The sequence below is a fragment of the Camarhynchus parvulus genome, chromosome Z, assembly GCF_901933205.1.
Source record: "Camarhynchus parvulus chromosome Z, STF_HiC, whole genome shotgun sequence".
NCBI classification, from domain to species: Eukaryota; Metazoa; Chordata; class Aves; order Passeriformes; family Thraupidae; genus Camarhynchus; species Camarhynchus parvulus.
Window position 1 is genome coordinate 49671951 of NC_044601.1, and position 22682 is coordinate 49694632.

The 22682-nt window shown below is 34.8% G+C and overlaps 1 protein-coding gene across 2 annotated transcripts in view; it reads right to left on the reverse strand.

Moving 5' to 3' along the window:
* The window catches only part of CWC27 (CWC27 spliceosome associated cyclophilin), a 100288-nt gene that overhangs the window by 11854 nt on the left and 65752 nt on the right, over window positions 1–22682 (reverse strand). The window contains exons 11-14 of one of the 2 annotated variants that reach the window (XM_030969527.1): window positions 22146–22243; window positions 12822–12931; window positions 9932–10035; window positions 5146–7449 (exon numbers count right to left, since the gene is read on the reverse strand). In XM_030969527.1, the coding sequence (XP_030825387.1) occupies window position 7449; window positions 9932–10035; window positions 12822–12931; window positions 22146–22243 (313 nt within the window). In that variant the 3' untranslated portion in view covers window positions 5146–7448. Of the gene's footprint in view, window positions 1–5145; window positions 7450–9931; window positions 10036–12821; window positions 12932–22145; window positions 22244–22682 lie in introns of those variants that run through there. The other variant, XM_030969526.1, reaches the window with a different exon arrangement.

The window sequence follows — 22682 nt, forward strand, 5'->3', positions numbered from 1 at the left end:
AGGTTTCACCCTTCCGATTCACCCTGCTGGTGGGGCAGTGAGCGAGCAGCTGCCTGGGGCTTGGCTGACGGCTGCGTTAAGCCACGACAACAATGGAGGTATTACTGCTGCTCTTGCACAAAGCAAGAATGTCCCCAGTGTTAAGCAAGTAAAAGATGAAAACATGCTTTAAAAACATCATTTAAAAATATTATACAAAGTCAGCCCATACACTTCTGGTAACTTTAACTAGTCCTTTGATTTTGTATATTACAGTTACTGGAGGATTGAAAATTGGCTTAACCTCTTCAGAATAACCAGCAAGTTTTGGATCCTCCACAGACTGAAGAATTAATTGCTTATAACTGCTCTTTGTGTTGGCCTATAGAGTTAAATGATGAGAACAGAACTTCTGCAGATATTTCTAATATAATACTTTCTGAGATAGTTTATTTAAACTGTAATATGCTTAGTTTTATTACAAAATAATCACTGCCAAAATTAGAAAAAGAAACTAATAGTTTCACTAACCATGGGACCTCCAGCTTAAAAGGAACACCAAAGATACCAGTTTTGCAAAGCTAACAACAAAGAAACCTAATCTTGGTGAAGACTAATATAGTATTGTATCCTTAGATTGCTCAAGATAGTACTAAAAATCTTTTTCTCTTGAAAGAATATTTAACTGTAAGTAACCTTCTAAGAGAAGGGGAAATCACCTTAACTATGAAAAAGCTCACCTTATTTGTAATAAACTGTAGGAAAATGTGATGACTTTTCATAGTATCAGGAGAGCTATGTTAAACTACGACTTACTTTTTTCAAGCAATAAATATTTTTCTGAATGAAATTCAATTATCCTATCTTGAGTTATCCTATGCTATCTTGATATTGCTTCTGTTCTATAACAATTAATATGTATAATATATTTACGCTACATCCTTGACCCCTTCACAAAAATGTTAAGTACTTTGATGTGATAAGATGGATGCTTTAAATAGACAACTGCTCCTGGTAGAGTAGACTGGCATGGAAGAGTAAAATGCGAATTCCAGACAGCACACCAGTACAGAAAAGCTCTAGGTAGTGTTTACTACAAGGACATGGGAGCCACCATGGCGGAACAGACCAGTGATCCATCCATTCTAGCATCCTGTCTCTGGCAATAGCTTGTGCAACATCTGATACTCTGAAGTCAGTCAGCAAATCACCACCCCAAGTTAATGCAAGCAGTTAGGCATTATTGTATCAACACAGCACAGAGCTGAAGTGAAAAGAAAGGAGAGGAGAGTATTTCTAGCACAAAAATACTCAGATTTTCAAAACATTCAGATTTCTCTGAACACTCTCCCTTTTCTTTTGCCCTTCCCTCTCTCATTCTGAATATATCAAAATCCTTACTTCTTAGATTTGTCATTCAATGCGATGAAGTTGGGGTGCTTGGAAAGGTGTGTAAATAAGCAGGAAGCTTAAGCCAGGCTAATAAGATTTAGAAGATTATTTCTTCATTCTTCACTAGATTTTCTGGCAATAAAAAAGATCAGATTTCCAGACAGTAAATCTAACACTAGATATCCCTTAACTGAAGCATGGATCATCTCTGAATTTAAGTCAAACAGTAGTCAAAATTCACAGGCCTAGTCCAAATAAGCTCAGATACAGGGAATTAGCAAAAAATAAACAAGCAAAAACTGCCACTTTAAATGCTCTGAGTTTCTCAGACATGCTGAACAGCTACAGGCAATCAATATACAACGTCAGCAGAAGAACAATTTATTAATTTGAATTACTGACTGAAGCAGTGGGGTAGGGGGTGGCATTTACAAATCAAGCAAGGTCTGACCACATTCTAGAAGTACAGGGGTGAAGGTGGAGACAAAACTGGAGGAAAAAAAGAAAGATTTACAGCAGAAGGAATTTTTTTTCTTCCTTTAAAGGTTAGTGGCAGTACTAAAACCCAAACAAACGCTTATTTTTTTGCCAAACAGAAAAGAAACCTCTCTTTCCAATGTGTTTCTAATACAGACCTCTGGCATTCATTTATCCTTTGTAACAATCAAGTAAGTATTTTGTCAACTGTTAAAAAATGTAGTTGAGTAAATCAATGGCCTTAGCAGGAGAGACCTAATATAGAGCCAGTTTTTCCAGACTAGTGAAGGAACGCTGGCTCAAGTCTGGATGGGAGGAGGGGAGCAAACATGGCTTTAATCCATCTTTGTGCCTCACTGGCATAAATTACAGCAGCACTTTTTCTGTCATTCCCCAAGCTAGCATCAGCATGTAAAACAGACTGCAGCTTAGTTTTCAGGGGTTTTCTGTGTTTGTCAGTTAAGCTTCTGCAACTGAAGCTGCAAAGACTGGTGCTAATCTTGAGGAAGCTTTATTTTATAACCCTAAATTTGAGGTTTTGTAGGAAAGAAAAATCTGCATTTTACAAAATGTATATTAAACAAGGTTTATAAAAGAAATATAACCAATATTTTAGGTGTCTATCCTGAAGAACTTCACTCTGAAAATTTCAATAGTATATGCTGCAGTAAATAGGAAATCCTGGAAATAAAAAATGGAACACATTACCAAATGTATATGGATTAAACACTAACAGTGTGCATTGTGATTTAGTTCTTATTAGAATTAAATCTTGTAATATAAAAACAGTCTGGCTAACTTCAGCATTTACAGATTCTAAAATTACTATTTTAACTAAAAAATACCCCAGCCCAAACCAATTCTAGCCTATACTCTACAACAGACATTGAAAAGTGATGCCTTGATACTGTTTTAAGACCCAAATTGCTCTGTTACAAAACCTTTTACTGTGAGAATACAAGGTAAGTAAAATATTGTGTGTTTCCACTCCTAATTGTGCCATATTTTTCATGAAAGCAATCATAAATCTTCTGAAAGGAAACTTCCTTGTATTATGAACAAAAATATTTCTTAAAGAAGATAGAGGACACAACTGTTGATGGTGGATAGAGAATACCTTCATTTAATATACAGATTTATTTTCTGTTTGTTCTAACAAAAAATGAAACTATCTCTACAAACTGGGTAAAAAATTATATACTCAAATTGCAATTATTGTCCTGGCAAAAAGAACTCAGCATTAGCACCCAATGGTCCCACAATATTTTAGTGGCCCCAGTGACAGTTTTCTGAAATTCAGAATTGTGAACAGATTACAGTATTTGACTCATGTAAGCCAGGCTGTACTTTAAATGATTAGCACTGAACTTCTGTGAGTTTTTTGTCTACAGAACCAATAAATTAATAAAACCAGACCTATTTCCTTCAATTTCTGCTAAAATCAGGTGATCTGATCTATGTAAAGCATCACTGTGCAGATCAAGATATTTTATGACCAAGAAGAAGGTATGTTTAAAAGCTTTCTAAGACACATGAGATTTCAACAGTGCCTTTAAAGTATGCATGTCATTACATTCATTTGAACTGGTTTTAATCCTCATTATCTTACAGGGGGTTTTTTACAAATAACTTAGAGGTCAATAGTTTTTTACAAATAACTTAGAGGACAACACTAGTAATTACACAATATGGACATGAAGCCATCCATTAAGCAAGACATGAAATATCTTTTTGTTTAAAATAGAAGACCTTGATTGTCACACAGTTTTCACAACCACCTTTTGTACAAATTTGAAGGTATTTTCAGGTATTGACTTTTTCATTTTGATTTCAAAAAAAGTCTATTTTTCCTATACCTCAAATTAACCAACAAAGACACAACAAAGGTTAGTAATCAGAAGAATTTTAGACTGAAAAGCCATGTGAAAAACTACCACCTCATTCCAAATTCCCATTTTGCTCATTTTTCTTGTCCCACAGTATATCTGAAAGCTGAATGGATTTATGTTATTTCAAATAAAAAGAAAAACCAAGTTTCAGAGTCTAGACATACTTAAAAAAAAACTTAAGTGACTTATTTACATTTATTGCTTAGTTACAGCTGTGACAGAACTCCACAGGGAAGGAAAAAGCTGATCTCTTCTAAAGATTAAGAAGTTTTATGTTTCACATGTAACACCTTACATTCCACCCAGGAAACACTGCAGTGGTTCAGTTATGAAGCACTGGCATCACGCACTATTAATTAAATGAACTATGTAGCATGCTGGCAGTCTCAGTCAAATTCTGAAAGGCTGCAGAGTGCATTACTGAGAGCAGGTAAAGGCCAGTGATGAGATCTGAATCCTGAAGAAGAAATCCTAAATTTCTAGCCAGGTGCAGAGTGAAGGAAAAATTACTGGGCTTCACTGTAACACAAACTCTAAAATCAGCTGGGGGTCTACTTGCAGCCCTGACTTGTGAACTGATGGGAATAATAACAGACCAAATCCTTCTACTGAGGATGATACAGATTTTGGCTGATTCCCTGGTGGCAGCAATTTTAATGCACTTCACATAATCATGTCCATCTGGTAAAGAACAACTTTCACATATTAATATTTCAGTTTCTACACTGAATATTGAAGGTCCAACAGAATGAATCTGGCATCTTCCATGAAGTCAAAACTGAAGAAGTAACAATTAAAACCGTATTTATCAGAACTCAGATTATCAGCATGGAAATAGTTTTCAAGCAGGAACAGAATATTGCCTCAATGCAATGTTCATATTATAGAATCATGGAATGGTGTGGGTTGAAAGGGACCTTTAAAGGTCACCCAGTCCAACCCCACTGCCACCCCTCTGGGCAACCTCTTCTAGTGCCTCTACCCTCTGAGTAAAGAATTTCTTCCTAGCATCTAATTTAAATCCTCAATTTAAAATCATCACCCCTCATCCTGTCCCTACCTGCCCAAGTAAAAAGTCACTCTCTCTCCTTCTTTTAATCACCCTTTAATTACTGAAATATCTACCACAATAAGGTCTCCAGAGCCTTCTCTTGCCTAGCCTGAACAAACCCAGCTCTCTCAGCCTTTTCTCACAGGACAGCTATTCCAGATATCATTTTTGCATTCCTTCTCTGGACCAGCTCACAAGAGTCCCCGTCCTTCCTGTGCTGGGAGCCCAGAGCTGATGCAGCCCTGCAGGTGGGGTCTCAGCAGAGCAGAGCAGAGGGGCAGAATCCCCTCCCTGGCCCTGCTGCCCACACTGCTCTGGATGCAGCCCAGGGCACGTGTGGCTCTCTGGGCTGGGAGTGCCCATGGCTGGGTCATGTCCAGCCTCTCACCCACCAGCACCCCCAAGCCCTTCTGGGCAGGGCTGTCCCCAGTCTGCGCCCTTGTCTGGGATTGTCCTGGCCCAGATGCATCACCTTGGCCTTTTTGAACTTTACAAGGTTCACAAGAACCTACTTCTCAAGGCTGTCTTGGTGCCTCTGGACGGCATCCCATCTTTCTGCAGCGCCACCTGCACTGCTCAGCCTCCTGTCACTGCAAATGTACTGAGGGTGCACTTGGTCCCACTGCCTCTGTCACTGATAAAGACTCAAGCAGTGAATGAATGGGGATGTGTTTTCAATCAATCCAAAAAATAACCCATCATGATTTTCTAACCTATGTGTCTTCCGTGTATTATAAAGTTCTGTAAACTTGACTGGTTTTGTGTGCAATGTATGGTATTTAAGTGGTATGCAGTGATGATCATTTTGATTTTTCAGTTACTTGACACAGACAATTAAGATTTAAGTTCAAGAATGTTGAGGAATACTGAAGTTGATTCCTGAACCTTTTTGTGCATTTTATCTGTGAGAATGTATAAATAATAGAGATCCTACATAGATATATGCTAAACTGACTTGGCAACCAGGTGAGTTTTCAAAAAGCAATGTGGCGGCTTCCTTACCACAAAAAATTCCACCAACTCAAAAGTTGTCATAGCACTAGATAGACTTCAGTATTCCAGTAAATTTTGAAGTTTCAGGAAGCCTCCACTTGTTTTAAAAGATCAGAGGGAGAAGAGTTAAGTCCAGATTTTTGTTAAGGACATGACATGTATTTTTACAGCAGAGAATCTCTTCCTTCCACAAAAACCAATATTCCATATAGGAAAGTGTAGATATATTTCCTACATTTCACAAGCATGTAAGATTCCTAAAAATTCAGCTGGAGACCCCTGTTCTTAGGAGTAGACAGCCATAGTTTAATGTCAAAGTGAAAACCTTAATATGGTAATGGTTGGTTAGTTCATTTCCACCTATGACTATACTGGTGAAGAATATAATTACAGAACATATGTATAATATGAAGTTTTGAATGTTTATTGGAGTATTCAGAATTCATGTGATTTTGGCAAAAAAGAGTAGCAGTATGAAAAGTGGGATACAATTTAAAAAGAGCAATGGCTAAATTCCAATAAGAGTGATCAACAGTATGGGTACAGGACAGAACTCAGCTGCCATTCAATAGGAAAGGATTTGTGGCTTAGAAAGGAATGAAAACCAGGTATGAAAAACAGCAACAAAAAAAGTAATCCTTCCACTCAACACAGACAGACTTAGCTGAGTGCTGTATCTAGTCTCAGATTTCACATCTTGAAAGAAGCACTTGGAACTCTCAGAATTACTTGATCGAAGGGTGTTTTACAGTACTAAGTATCACTCTTATCCTATTTGAAGAGGAATATTTTGCACAGATTAAGTAAAACAATTTTTGAATGCCCTTGACTGCATCAGAATTTTTTTTTATCCCATTGCTGGATTCTCTCTATGAAAAATATTTTGTCACGTTCACAGGATCTCCATCATTAGTTTCATTATCTGCAGTTGCTGTAACATCCTTCTGGAATGAAAGCTGTGTTTGACTACAACTGCAACTATTAGTTATTATCATCAGAACTCTGAAGTGTCAGTACTATCGGAATGAGTATCACATGCATGCAACTATATGTGTTACAGTAAGTCCTACGCAAGATGAGTAGCAGCAGAGTTCTGAATAAGTGTAGCCTGTGCAGTATTTTCTCATTCAAATTCAGGCCTATCAAGTAATCAAAGTGGCAAGTATCAAGTAGATTCCAGTTGGGTCTTCTGTTGTGACATATTTGGTTTCCATAATAGTCTCTAAGCAAATGACACCTCACTGCCACATGATTCGCTTCACCTACATTTTTGGGAAAAGTCTTCTTGGTTAAGATTCTAAGCCAAGAATGTAACTGAGTTCTGACAGATAATCTCTACCTACCTCTGCAGCACTTTATACAATCTTTAAGAAAAAAGAATATAGCAATGCATCTGAGTCCTTCTTACTTGGATTGTAAGCAAATAATGAACCACTAGTGATCAAATAGTACTGAGAACATCTAACAAATCATTAAGAGGAAAGTACAAGTACTAGTTGTCAACATGAAGCCAGAAGGAAAATAATGGTTGGAAGAACTCAGATCAAGAATGTCTTTCTAAGGTACCCAGATGCTGTAAAATTGTGTCCACTTACTTATTGTCAGGCATTTTTATTCTTTGATCCCTTCTTTGAGCAGATACCATGTTTATGATGGTATTTTTGAATTCTGTAAGGGAAATTGGATTTTGATTGCTGCAGACAAATACAAATAATCATTCTCACAGAGTAGTAGAGGCTGCAATAAAATGTCTCAGCAAAGATTCTGATATTCCACATTAAAACTTAGTCTTATGCATTTCTCTTCAGCATTCCTCACAACATTTCCTCAGATGTGTTCTTAGACAGTAAAGTCTGGTAATAATTATCAAACACCATACACACTGTTTACAATAGAGTCATATTTCTTCCTTTTTTATTGCATAAAAAGTAGAATGCTGCTGAAAAGTGCCCAAACGTCTGCTATGTGCCATGCCAATACAGCAGCTCAGCCAAATATGCAGAGAGAAGTTTGCCAAACAAAAGAAAACATAACAAATTGGTAATGGTTTCTATCTTGACAGAGAATGAAAATTATACCTCAATGTGTGGCCACTCATGGATACATAAAAATGTCTTAGAGGCAATCATTTTACTTCAGATAACATACCCTGACAGTAGAGCAAAGCATACTGGCAGGCTTTCCCTTCCCATAAAAACAGCAACCATGACCTACCAAATGGTCTGGAGGAAGCACGTTGTTTGTGTGTGTACCATATATGCATATGCCATACACTAATTGTATTTCATAAAAATCAGATAAAGTGAAGTTACTGTCTTTTGAGAAGTAGATCCAAATTAAGAAAGAATTTTAAAATGTAAAGTCACTATAGTTAGCTCAAATATTCCTATACAATAAAGGTACTGAAAATGCAAACACTTAATCTAAAATATGCAATTTAGTTTTCCAAGTGCTTCACATAATAATTAATAGCTTTCAGAAGATTTTATTGCTTTTTTAACGTTGCCTATAGCCAACGTGTGCAACATACATTTTACAATTTGCTTGGCCTCAAAGTCAATTATTTGAAAACAGACTGCCTCATCTGTCTGTAAAGTTAACATGAACACTTACTGCTGAGCTGCAAAATTAATGATATTAATTATTAATCTATTATGTAGTTTCATATAATTTTAAGTATTTTTAGTGCAATTCTGAATGTAGTACTGTTTCTGAACAAAAATATAACTTCATAACATATTCATAAATTATCTTCTTAATTCAGTAGGACTAACAGTGGATAGCATTGCTGATGATTTAAGTATCAGTAGTTACTCAGAAAGAAATAGGAAAGATATGTTTGAACTCTATAAAAACTCTATTGAACTCTATTTAAAAGACTGGTCAACTTACTGTGACAAGAAAATATTTGACGTGAAAATCAAGTTCATAAAATGTTCATTAAAAGGCCAGATAAAAGAATCATGTAGTGGATATGGGAGGTTTAGACCAGATATTTGGAAGTATTTCTAAAGAGGGTAGTCAAACACTGGATCAGGCTTCCTAGAAAGGAGATCAATGCCCCCAGCCTGTCAGTGTTCAAGAGGCAATTGGACAATGCCCTTAACAACAGAGCTTTTGGTCAGCCCTGAAGCTGTCAGGCAGCTGGACAGATGATGGTTGCAGGCCCCTTCCAAATGAAATAACTGCTCTATAATTCTTGGAGGACTTAAAAGTGCTTTGGTAGCTCAGAAGGATCTCAAAATATCAGTGAAATCCAAGGATCTTGAAATTTATATTGCATATTATCTCTCACGCTCAAAGAGCCTGAGGTAGGAAAAGACGTAATGAAGGAAGAAAACACTGTTTGAAGAGGCAACAAAATAATTTTAAATCATCTCATATATAGAAATACTGGTTGTCTTAAAACATTTGCCAGGAACTTTGTTAAAGTTTCTATTTTGTTGGTAATTTTGCTGTAGCCCAAACAGCTTATGTGCACAACTATGAAAAAAAACTGTAGGCAGAGACAGCCTATTTTGTTGGACCAGCTGTAGTGTTTGCCTTATAAATGGAGATGGACAGATCCTTACAAAACTTTTTTGCTAGGATTTCTTTTCTTTTTTCCAGGTATTTTATGCATTTTTGCATTATGCCTACTTTTATGAGCATTTAACTGCATGCAGCCTAGAGCTTCAAGATCACACTTCAAATCATATTTATTTTTATCCCCTTGACTACCTAAGGTGGGTAGTTTGTATCAAAGATGAATATGAGACAACAGGGTACAAACTGAGTCCTTGACTGGGAGGCATTAAGTCAGTAACTTCTGCAGTGCTTTATCAACTTCAGTAATATCCTATTGCCTTGGGGTCAACCTACACTTCAGATGAGTCAGACTATCTTAATCTCATCCATAATTTACAAATACTTACCACGCTCAACACACAGTTTTAGAAAGATTTAAAACTACAGAATGCTAAATATCATCTGGTCTCATGATGTATTTTTCAGAGTGCTAAACCAGTACCTTTTAGCTGACTCCTAATGGAGCAGCTGCCTTCACATTTGGTGTTTTCTGCTTCTCAAATTTATGCATACCAGTGTGACTATGTTAGTACAGAAGGATTTGTATTGGTAATCACAGAAATCTGAAGGAAAAAAAACTCACCATCCCTCGTCATTATCTATGTCAGGTTCGGACAGCTCATTTTCAGGAGTTTCTTCAATTGCCTGGGTTAACTTTGTTTTAAATCGGTCTAATAATGCCAGTGTCTGAAATTAAACACATGGTTTTAGAGAAACTGTATATTTCTACACACCAACAGGCATATACAACATTTTTATTATTTTGAGGAAAAGTACAATGAGAATGATGTTTCATATGAATTTGGAAGAAACACTTTAGAGAGGCAAGTGAGAGAGCAAGAGGTGATGGCAGGTGCGAGAGTGGGACTGCAAGGAAAGCCCTGAGTGAGTGAGTGGGCAGGCAATGCTGAGGCAACAAGAAAAGCCTGTCAGGTGTGAAAAAGCACTTCTCTCACCATCTAGTGAAATAAAAAGGAATATTTAAGGAACAAATACTTGTAGCTACCTAGAGAATAAAACAGCTGATTAAATAACACTGTCGACAGTGAATTTTACTTTTTGGACATGCTACTGTCCTCTTTTAAAGTAATCTACTGTATAAATTACAAACCATTCAAGCCTTGAAGACCCAGTTTAACTGATACTTACATACTTTCTGTTGATGATCTTTTAAATTATGTGTGGACATTGAAAAAACTCAATGTTTTTCTCTAAAAAAAAGAACCAGCTTAAATAATTCTGCAGATACAGGTTCTTATGCTGCATATATATAGCTCATACTCATTTAAATCTGCTGTTTTATTCTCAAATGGACATTGCCTGATCTTTCAGGGACAATGAAGCCACCAAATCTCAGATGACACCTGAAGGTCATACCATAGTTCTTGTTTCTGATCATCTCAAATGGGAGTTTGATTACACAAGTCATATGTCAGAGCCTTGTGATGGTGGGGGGGGCTCTTCAAAAAAAGGCAAAGAGCTTATGAATAATTTGCACAGCCCATAGTTTTTGATGGTTTTTTTTTTTTTTTTTTTTTTTTTTTTATATTTGAGACATTCCTGAAAAGAAAGCATCAGGGAGTAAGTGCCTAACTGAATTTATGTGGCAGCCTACATTTGATTTGTAGGTGATAGGTTGGCAACCTATGTTGTAAAACACCTCTGTATGGCTATGTAGTTTTGTTTGGTCAAGTTTTTCAAATTTAAAAGAATAAAAACTAAACAAGAATAGAAAACAGAAATAGGAAATACCAGAAGTGTTCACTGGAATCAAATTTCCTTCTGGGAGCAATCTTAACTTGAGGAGTTTCCTGGCTTTTGAATTCTTTCAAAAACATATTTTAGCACTGCCAAGGGCAGATTTTGGAGGACTTTTTTTGCATTTACTTTCTTTATTTTTTGTCTATTCTTCTGTTTAAGGTGAGAAAGAGGAAAGTTTTGAGGATATTTGGGCTTGCAAATCAGTCTAGTTCAATAGCTTTCCATACTATTGTAAACAAACACTGTACTTGCAACACCTGAGACAGCAAATCTTTGCTGAGGTCATCAGAAGGAAACAAACTTAAACTGACCCTTTTAATATGAAACTGTGACCAAAAAAAGCCACATTCCTTGTGTCTTGTCTAATTTTCTCTGTTGACAGCATTCCTGTGAATAGACCTGATGACAGAAATAATTCTGAAATATCTATGTAGGCCATTTTTTGCAGTGAGTCACTAAATGCTATACTGTGCTTTGAATAACTTTATAATTTGACCCTTGCTGAATAGGAGGGCAACAGCCCTAGTGTTTTAGGGAAAGATACCTTTTCTCCCTCTTCCTTAATTATTGCACTGAGGATGGAAAATGGTATTGTACTGTAGGATAAGTTACAAGGGGTGTGAGACAAGAAGAGGTTCTCCACAAGTGAAATGGATTACAAAGAACTTGATTAATTATTGTTGAATTGTTGCCAGCAGAGTTACATAAATAAAAATTAAGATCTCTTAGAATACATATCCCTATAATCTCATCTTGTTTTCCGGTGATGTCCAGGACAGGGCTGATATAAATTCATTAGACATGGTTTTAAGTCCCTTGATCCACACTGCCAACAGAGCTTTACTACTCTTTGATTCAAAGATAATGGGATTTTGAATATACAAAGTTTCCATAAACTTCTTAGTTTAGGGCTAAATCAGCTTGCTACATATATAAAGGTTTGCCAAATGCTGCTTTGAAGTTACTAAGTCTCAAGTTTCCAATCTCTTCTAAATTCAACATGTGAACAGGAACATCTTTGTAGCTGAACTGACATGCACTTACAAACAATGTGTTTGATGTACAGCACAGATTTTACGTTGATAGTATTTCCATTTCATAGCTAGTTTCATATATTTAACCATTTCAGACTTTCCTATTCTAGAAAAAACAAATGCCTTTGCAAGGAAAACCTTACTTTGCTCATATTTGCTTACTAGAGCCTAAAGACATTCTAAGTAATTTTAAATAATAATTTTAATTGTATTTAAAACAGTGTCTCCTTTTACAGTGCTTATAAACCATTTCTTTCATTTCACAACAAGAAGTATTGATGAATTTAATATTTTTAAACAGTAATTTAAAATGTTAAAAACCAAATGCCAATATGTAAACTTCTGTCCCAGTGTTATCTTATAGCAAGGAAAGCATAAGGTGAAGAAATGCAAATTCTTAAAAATGTAATCAAGGACACCTCTTCATGACTAGCATTTCCTTTCAGAAGATATTAGCAACTAAACTTGGAGCCCTTTCAAACACACATTGAACATTCATTTACCTGTCTACCTGGGTAATAAAAATACCTAGTTTTATAAATAATAACTTTCTTTTAATAGAAAATGAAATGTCAGATTTTTAAACTCTGCTTTTATACAAATGAAGAGATAAACATATTCAAAAATGAACATAAGTAATTTTCTGTTTTTTTGTTGCCCAGGCTATCAAGCTACTACCTGATCTTCACGGGAAACTCCTTTCTTTGGCTGCTGCTTTCGCTTGTCTTCATATTTTCTCTTCTCCTGAAGGTATTCTTCAACAACACTGTTTGGAGCAGGTTCCTCCTCTGAACAAGGAAACATATTTGGTTAAACAAATTTAGTTTGGTTTCATGATTTAGTGTCTTTTTGGAGATAAAATACCAAGCAAAACACTCCCATAAAACATTTCAGTTGTACTGCTTTCTCAGCAGTAGAATGATTTGCTACTTGCTGAAATGAAAAACACAACACTGCAATGGGCAGAGAACGAGTCAAAAGATTTTTGTTTCAATTATATTTTACTATGGAGCCAGGGAAAGCAGGATAACAGAAATAAAACCTGTGATGAAAACTGTTGAAATTCCTTTAACCAGATGACCTCGATTTCTGAAGATCTTGTAGCAGTTGAAATGTTATGTGTATTAATATTCTGTGACTATTTGTTCAAAAGTAAACAAATACAATTTATAGAAAATGTCACAGTTTTCCTCTTTTGTAGGCTGAAGTAGCCACAAATCAAGTCCTTGATTTTGCAATACGGAAAAAACTCAGTAACATTTAAATTCTTAACAGAGTCCATGCTGTTAATCAGGAATAAGCTCTTTTTTATATAACTCTTCAGGAATAAAACTATTTCTTATAAAGTGATATATGGATGAGTCAAGAGCTACTTTGTCTTTTTTTAACAGTGTCTGCGGAGTATTCACTGTCCCATTAAATTATTAATGAATAAATTATTCATTAGTAGTTTAATGGGACAAAAACTGAACTGGAAAATTGATCAACACCATACTTTCACATCATTTTCTTCTTCTTGAACAGTATTAAGACATGGTACATATTTATTTAGTATACTTAAAATTTATGTACTCATATTTACATAATTGTTATTCCTGGTAACAAACAGAAGAAAAAACCTCCTGGATGTTCATTGCAAATGATGAACATTTGCAAATGAAAACATTTTTGGAGAAAATTGTTTCAAGAAATTTCAGGATATATGGCCTGGTGAACTGTAAATCTAAATGAAATTGTTGTTATCAGGTTTTTTAGATGACTGCTGACAGCTATACAGAAAAAGTTTCTGATTCCAAACTAAATTTCTCTTGCAACTCAAGTTTTCTATGAACACAGCTGTTTGTAATAAAATAAAATAAATTTGTAATTATATATCTACATATAAAATAATTGTTTACATATTTCTACAAATAAAATATCTTATTTCCTTTTTATCTTAATTTCTACATTGCATTTGAACAACATTTAAACACTTTCTACATTGTATTGAAAATGTACCAGGGAAAATAATCAAACATACTTAATGCCATTCAGAGCTATTTTTTTTTTGCTGTTTTCCAGTTGGATATAATAATGAACAGAGTATGACAGGTACCAGCAAGACAAAGAAAGAAAAATCCATCTCCCAGAATGACCAAAATAGATAAATGCACACACACACACACACATTTAGGGATGATTAAACAGCTGCCTGAATGAAATAAAATCTGCCATAAAATCTTATGCAGCATAATATCAGATGAACTGAGGAGAACAGAAATTCACAAAAAAACTACCACATATAATTTAAAAGCTCAGTATTTCCCCCTTTTATGTAATTTTCTTCTACTAATTAAAAATCTTGTTCTCAATTCAAGACCAACCCCTTGCCAAAATAATGCATTCGTTTTAGCATAAATGCATGTATCCAAAATGTTGACTACCTCGAAACAATATAATACCTCCTTTTACTAACTTTTATAGCCCCATGATAAATAATTTGAAGCACAAAACCATCTGCTTCCTTATAAAAAACAACCTTTCAGGTGACATTTAGCTAAATGAGTGCTTTGAATGGAATCACATTTACCCCATGATGAATATAATTGCCCATCTATGATAAGCAAAAGATCTGAAAAGAGCACTCTTGAAGATATTTGAAAATGCCAGTCACAAACTGGCCACAAACATTTAAACCTTAAATCCACTCTCTGATATACATATTCTGAATTTAAAGATGTGGTCTTTAGTCATATAGATCTTTTGACTAAAATTAAGTTTAATATAGTGCAGTTCAAATACAATTCTTATACAAAAAGGGTAAAATTCCCCTGAAGCTGTGTGTTTGTGGTTTTTTACCACACTCCTATGTGCCACTTACTGTTAATACAAGTAATTTAAATTTCAGTTAAAGCCTTCTTTTGGTATTATTGTTTCTTGGGTCTTTGCCTGTCAGAGGCTTTCTACTCCTCAACTTATGCTCTCTGCCTCCTAGGAAAGCCTTTTCATAACTCAGACAAAAGATAATCAGATCCACTTGAACTAACTTCAGAGTGACTCAACCAAAAGAGCTGTGCCCTTGTACACATAGTTTTCCAACTTTCATTAAAATTACTTTGAAACATGCTCGTATTTCTTCATGAAGTCCTGCAACCTATCATACACCATTTAAACCAAGCAACAAAACAGGAAGGACTTTCAAGAACCCCTAAACCAATTGGTTATTAACATTTTAAAACTTGAAAATTCCAATGATTACAAAACTACAGAGTGCTTTTTAATATAGATTATATATTCAGTTTTTGATAAGCAGGAATTATTTGACAAAACTACTTTATGTCTGACTGGTAACTAGCAAGCAAGGAAAAAAGTCCAGAAGAGAGAGACTTGGTGGAAGAAATATTTTTAAATGTAAGAATAGGTTGCTGTCTACTACTTCATATCTTTGCAACCCAGATTCCCAGCAAGTCTATTGCAGCTGAATTGAAAATAAGAGGAACAATAGCACTGTATGATGGACTTGACATTTATATCAAGCTTGACAAATTTAGGTCCAGCTTGCTCATTCAGCAAAAGTACAAGGATCGTGACTTTGATACTAATCTCCTTAATTTAAGATGATTTATTCAGACAAAAATTAATGAAAAATGGCATGGATACACAGAAGTAAAAGAACAATTAAATCCAATTTAGGTATCACAAGATGCAGAAGATAATTTAAGTTACAGGAATCTTGTTCCCTAGGAGGATCTCACCACGAAGTGTAAATAGCATGAAGCAAGGAATTTCTTCTTTAGTTTGAACAAGCTGTTGTATATATTCCATCAGGAAGGAAGGTGAGGGGAAAAAAAAAGAAAACAGATCACGTTCCCTTTGAAAATACATTTCATCATACATTCAAAAGAATTCATAAGTAATTAGCTGTTTATGTGAGCTAGCTTGTTACCACCAAGAAAGTCTTCATCTTACTGTATCAAAATAATTTCTTTCTGACAGATTCTTCTATCCTGAAATTATGGCTAGTACATACCAACATGTTGATGGAATCTAACCTAAAACTTTGGGTTTGGGACATGGTTTACAGTGATAGTCTGAAACTAAGGAGGAAATTCGGAAGTCTTTAAAGCAGAAAGGAAGATACTGATTTTAAAAAATACAAAAGACCTTATTTTGCTCACTTAAAAAAGGAACAGTTCAAATGATGTCCATTTTTAACTACCAAATGGAGAAAGTATAACAAAGGCAAATCTTGATCCAAGGGCATTGAACTGAAACAAGTGGATGGTTTAGGAATGATCAATTCCTACTAAGAAGTGAAGCAGAAAATAAAGCTTGGTAATGTTAAGCTTAATTCCTAAAGCATCTGGTACATTTAACAACACAACAAACACTCAACAGAAGATGTATCAGAAGTGTTCTGTTTTCAAAACTGCAATTTTTTCCTCCACTGAATGAAACCAAGAAATATGAATTCTAATTCAGCTGCCTATGGTAGATCAGAACAGCATGATCACTGCTTATGCTCACATTGATACTGCTCTTGAAGACTGGGCTCCATTCCTAGCACTGCAGGTAGTGTAACTTTGCCATAACAAGTCCACCAATTGTGGCACAGATAAGGTACAATTTGACACAAATGCACGCCTGAGAGTATTCATGCAATTTTCCACAGTACAAACTCTTTTAAGCAAACCACACTGTAGTAATTACTGTTCTTGTACTTTGAATCTGTATGAAACTCCACAGATTTTATTTCCTTTTAAGAAAGAGACAATGAAGCTGCACATAAAACACTTGTTGGAAAATGAAGCAAATTTGGTTTCGTGACAGTATTACCAGAAACACACATGAAGGGTAGAAAAAAACCCATATTGTGACAGAGAAAAACATCCTGATTCTGAAGATTTAATGTAACCATAAAAAAGCAAGATACTATAGCATTGAAAAGGATCAATGGAAGACTTATGATTTTTCTTTGATGAGATACAGCTAGCATGAAGATATTTACACACACTTAAATATTTAACATTACAAAACATTCTGGATATGCTAAAGCAATCCCATTAACTATTGTAATGAAATTTTCATATCTAATCATGACGTTATGCAGAACTGAGGTAAGATAACAAGAAGAATGTACAAAGATGCAACATATAAAGATGCATCCCAGTTTATTTAGCAGGGTTTGTGTATGTTTGAAATGTGGTGGGCCCATAAATTTTCCTCAGTATCCAAAATGTATTCTTTAGCACCTCCTTTGACACATTTCATGTGATAAAATACCTACTGGACAGAAATTCCAAAAAATCGCATGGCATAGCTAGACTAAATACCAAAGGGTCAAAAAACCTCAAAAACTTCTTGTTTGAAGAGAAAGTAATGATGATTGAATGTTTTGGTGAATTACAATAAGAGACCTAAAACACATTCCTGTATTACTTCAGTATATTCCACTTCCAGCGTATCAATATTCAGTTTATATTGCATTCTTTTGGAATTGTAAGGGTATGCAGTAGTCATTTAAAAAATCTTACTGAGACTGAAATCTTAAAAAGAGAAGTTGTTTTTGCTCCAAACCAAATAAAATCCTCACAAATTATAAAAGAAATTCCAATATGCCATAATATTTCAGGAATTAAAATAGAATTCCTATCAGAAGTTACAAATACAGAACTTGGAGACACTTTGGATAATTAATAACAAAAACAAACAACTCACTTCTTCCAGAATTAGGAAAAAAAATATTACAGCTTTAAATATTATGTATCTGAAACCTAAAATACAGTTCAGTGTAAAGTAGTGTAAAAATTAATATACCAGAAAAACAATATGAAATAATTTTATGCTTGAGAGAATTAGTAACATACTCTCCTGTATATTTTTGCTTAGGACTAGTTCTACTTATGTTTTCTACTTAGGTTTTCTTTGCACCTTTAACAACTGTTCAGTTAATGTTGCTATAGCTCTGGCCAGCCTAAGATTCTAAAGAGGCACTGTTTGCCAAGAAGTTAGGTAAGACTCAGGAAATATTTAGCAACTGTGAACAATTGAATAGATTCTCTTACAGAATGAGCTTCCATGGTTGGACTGATTACTAGATTTTCAGTTTGCTCCAATGACCAAAGCAACAGTTCTAGAACAAGGAAACTAGATCATTTAGCGAACTCAAACACAAAAATCTTACAAGTAATTCCTAGAGGTTCAAAACACTTATCTGGAAGACCAGAGCAGATTTGCAAAACAGCATGAACTGCAAGTTTCTAGTAAATGCTTTCTGAACTTTGGTAGGCACATGGTCCTAGTCTAAAATACAGTTAATTTTCAAATGTTGGTGGATTTTGAGTACATGCTTAAGATTATTACTAAAATCAAAGCTGGTTTACAGTGAGGTTTTGTCCTCTTTTCTTCTGCAGACAAACAGAAAAAAGTATTCACTTTAGCAGGAAGGGGACTGCACAGGGATGCTGGGTATTAGGAGATTAAATGTAAAAAAAACTGTGAACAGTTGGAGAAAACAAAGTTTTACAAAGATGACAATGAATACTTTGATACAATGCAGCTCTACTGTATATACTGAAAAAAAATCTCCATACTTAATGCATTTATGCTGCAAAGTTCCCAAACCATCAAAATTCAGATTTTGTTATTTTCAGAGTGTTCTGAAGGGTCCAAGACCCTGTTAAAGTCCCAGACTTCAAGAAAGTATCTTTCCATATAAGACAGGGCTTAATTCTTTGAATGCCCCTGACATTACCCAGACTTTAAAATAAAACAGAAATAAAACATAATGTTACACTGGAACATTTGATTTTGAGAATTTTCTAAACATTTTATTAATTTGATTACCGTATCACAATAAAAAACAAACAGAAAATGCCTCAGCACTAGATGCCTCAGTAGAATTCTTATCCTTGAATGCTGGTTTTCACATTAGTTGCAAGGTTTCCATATTCAGACAGTATTTTACAGCTTTTCTGTTTTCTCATGTATGACAATTAAATTTCATAGTCTACAGATTATTTGTCCATTTACAAAAATGTTCTAACAAGAAAAACTAAAATATTACTTCCTAAATATTTCTACTGTTTTAAACCAACATATAATTAACTGGGCAGATGCTGTTTGTCTGAAGCAGATTTCACTGAAGTACATTCCCAGGTTTACTCTACAGAACTTTGAAAATTCAGAAAGATCTTTTTTGAATATTTGATCAAGTACTTCAAAATGTTGAACTAATTCAGCACTCAAATGATAGTGTTTCATGTGATTTCTGGCACCACTACAACAAATGTCACATAAAAGAAAAACATTTTATTTAAAGTAAGGTCTTGACAGCAGTCTGGCATAGTCAACAATACTATTCACAGATTGGAAGACTGGTTATAATCAAACATGTACGGAGGGAATTATTTTTTTTCTCTGACCTCTTGAAACAATGTAAACACTTAAATTTTCACTCTCCAGTCTTTCTTAGTTAATCTAATCTCCAAATAAAGAAAAATATTAGATAAATATAATATGAACAATTTGAAGAAGTGATACTAAATGTGATGCCAATACTAATAAAGATCTGTGCAGTAAACTTAAAATGGATGTTTCATGCTGCTGACCCCTCCTTAGCATCCTCTCAGAACAAGACTCAATCTTGTCCATTATGACCCAAGCCTTATTCTCACCGTTCTGTGATCTTCAGTGAAATTCTCCCACTATGGCTGCAAGTTCTGGCTGTGATGTAGTGTTTATTAATCAAGCACCGAATCACACTAATGTGGTTACATAGCCTGTGAACTAATATTTTTTCCTAATGCAGCCAGTTTAAAGCATAGGCAGACACAATGTAAGTGTCTGCACCATCTGCACAGGCACACATGCAGATACAGTACGACAACTCACTCCCCATCCCAAACTCCCCAAGAGGATAGGCAGAGAGCAATGGAGAAATCGACTGCTACTTAAACATCAACTTCCAGGTAGAAGTATTTTTAAAATATGTACAATTTCTCATATGTAAAATAATGTGGAACAGGTAAACTATTGTATGTTTAGCAGACTGTCTTCCATGTTGATGGCTCTACTATACTGATAAAAATTCAGGCCAATAAATATAAAATGACTAAGTGCTTTAACTTTGGGGCAAAATTACTTATTTGGTACAACACTTCTGTTAGAGTTCATTATATTAAAGATAAAATCTTTCTAAAGTCTATTAGTCCTCAGTTGTAAATTCTTTTTCACAATAAAGGTATGCTTCATTCCTTTGAGATTTCACCCTTCCATCCCCCTCCCTACATAAATTACACATATCTTCAAGTATCTTCTAATAAACTTGTCCAAATAGTGTTCTGCTAGTTTTGGGTGGTTTTTTCCATTTTAATTGAATTGTTCATTATCCTTTTTGGTGGTACAATACTTGGAACTGAGTGCAAAAGTACAACCACACTTTTATGGGTACTGCATTTTGTAGCAAAAACCACACAGTGACAGCCACATCAGAGTGTAAATTCATGTTCAGTTCATTTTCTAGTACAAACCTGAACTCTTTCACTACATTTTCATTAATAATTTTATCCTTTACTACTTGCATCTCATTTAACATCCTTTTAATTTTGCATTAAATTTTAGAACATGTTTATTTTAAAGATTTTTAGTTAGGTACTCCACTGACTAGGTCAATAGGTTCTTTCCTGCCATCCATCTTTCTCAACAGGTATTGGAACACACCCCTTCCTATCACAAAAAGGAAAGCCAAGATTATTCAAGATTATTTGTACCACTAGGTGTCTACCTGCAGATTTTCAACTGATTTATGTCCTGCCTGCTATTTATTTCAAAGAAAATAGAAGCCCCCGCACCAACCCTGGTATATAAGCTCCCTTTGATTGAATGGAAGGTATCCTTCCAAACTGTACCATAGTAGTAACTATTGCCCAAGTATTACTTTATTCTGTCATTGTAAAGGTGAATTTCCTCAAATAACAAAGTCCACTGACTGGCACCAGAACAGGGATAAGTTTAAGCAATAGTGTAAGAACTGCCGTACATGGCACTATTCAAGATAATTCATCATATACGTTCAAAAGGAGTACACTTTACCTTTGCTATAGGTTTACTCACAGTTGTTTTTTTACATGGCTAGTGACAGCACTCATTATTTTGCCAGTGAGAGCTTATATTCTAGTCATTACTAGAACATTTTCAGTCAGCAATTCTTAACATTTGGTGTCAAATTTCATATACAAATTCATGATAATGTGTTTTTTTACTTTGTCAAAATGCTGATCAAGCTCACCTGTTATTCAAGAGAGTCCACAAATTTTCTAAAAGTTATGTTATATTTTATACCATTCTTGCAAATTGTGTGTTATCCGAATTTTGAAAAAAATATTTTTATATTTTCTTTCATATTTCTATGGTACTGAGAACTGAACTAAGAATCCACTCTAAAAGTGTGTCTCACAACCCAACAGTGTTTAAAGACACTTTTTTGTTTCTTCAGTTTGGCTAATAAAGAGTGTTTCATCCTTCTGGACTAAAATATGCACTTTACATACTATTAAAAACATAGCTATTTATTCACATTTAAAAAGAAACAGAATATAAAAACTGTCTGACAAAGAAGAGGGCAGCTGAAGATGCCATTTTGTCAAGGTTTAAGGAAAATAAATATGGTAGTGACTTTGTGAATTTGAGTTCCACCAGTGTCTTACGATACATGAAATTTGAAGTCACCATCTGCATTTAAGAACCTTTCCAAGTCAGAAAGTCAAAAAGACCTTGCAAGTCAAGAGGTCACAGTATGGATGTAACTAATGAACACTTAGAAGGAGAAATACTACCTGATTTGAGAACAAATGCTATCTATACAACTTCCTTACATACTGGCATCATTACTACCATCGCTAGGGAAAGAAAAAAAATCTACATTTCAACAATAGTCCACATTTATGTACATTTATAAAACACAAAACCAAAAAAACCTTTAAAACTAGAATGTTAACTGGAGATCTACACAAAACCTCTTACCTTCTTTCTCTTTAGGTCTTAAAGCTCTTTCTTCTTTTTTGTGCTTTGCTTCCAGCAGTTCTCGTTTCAGCTGTCGGACTTCCTTCCGTAGTTCCTCACTGCAAAGAGAAACATTAACAGCAATATAATCTTCTGAGACATACAACTACTCAGAAGAAACAGAATCAAAGTTAATGGGCAGTAGATTTTTGATACAAACAAAGGGAAGGTACAGACTCACTGATGCTAAGAACATGGCTTAAAAATCACTTAGGACCTCAGAAAGTCCATATTTTCATTAGCAGTGATAACAAAAGAACATTAACAGACATCTTACATTAAGACCCCATTAGAAATATGTTAAGGAAATGAATAATAGAACAAAGAATCCTTATTTGAATTTTAACATTCTAATTAGCCATGAGAAGCACATGAAATCTGAAACAGAGGTACTACCAAATAAATATTGCATGTGTTATAAAATTTAGTTTGCTTAAGTAATAAATCTTGGTATTTTTCCTGGATTTTTTGGCTGGACAAGCAATGGAAGTTGCAAGC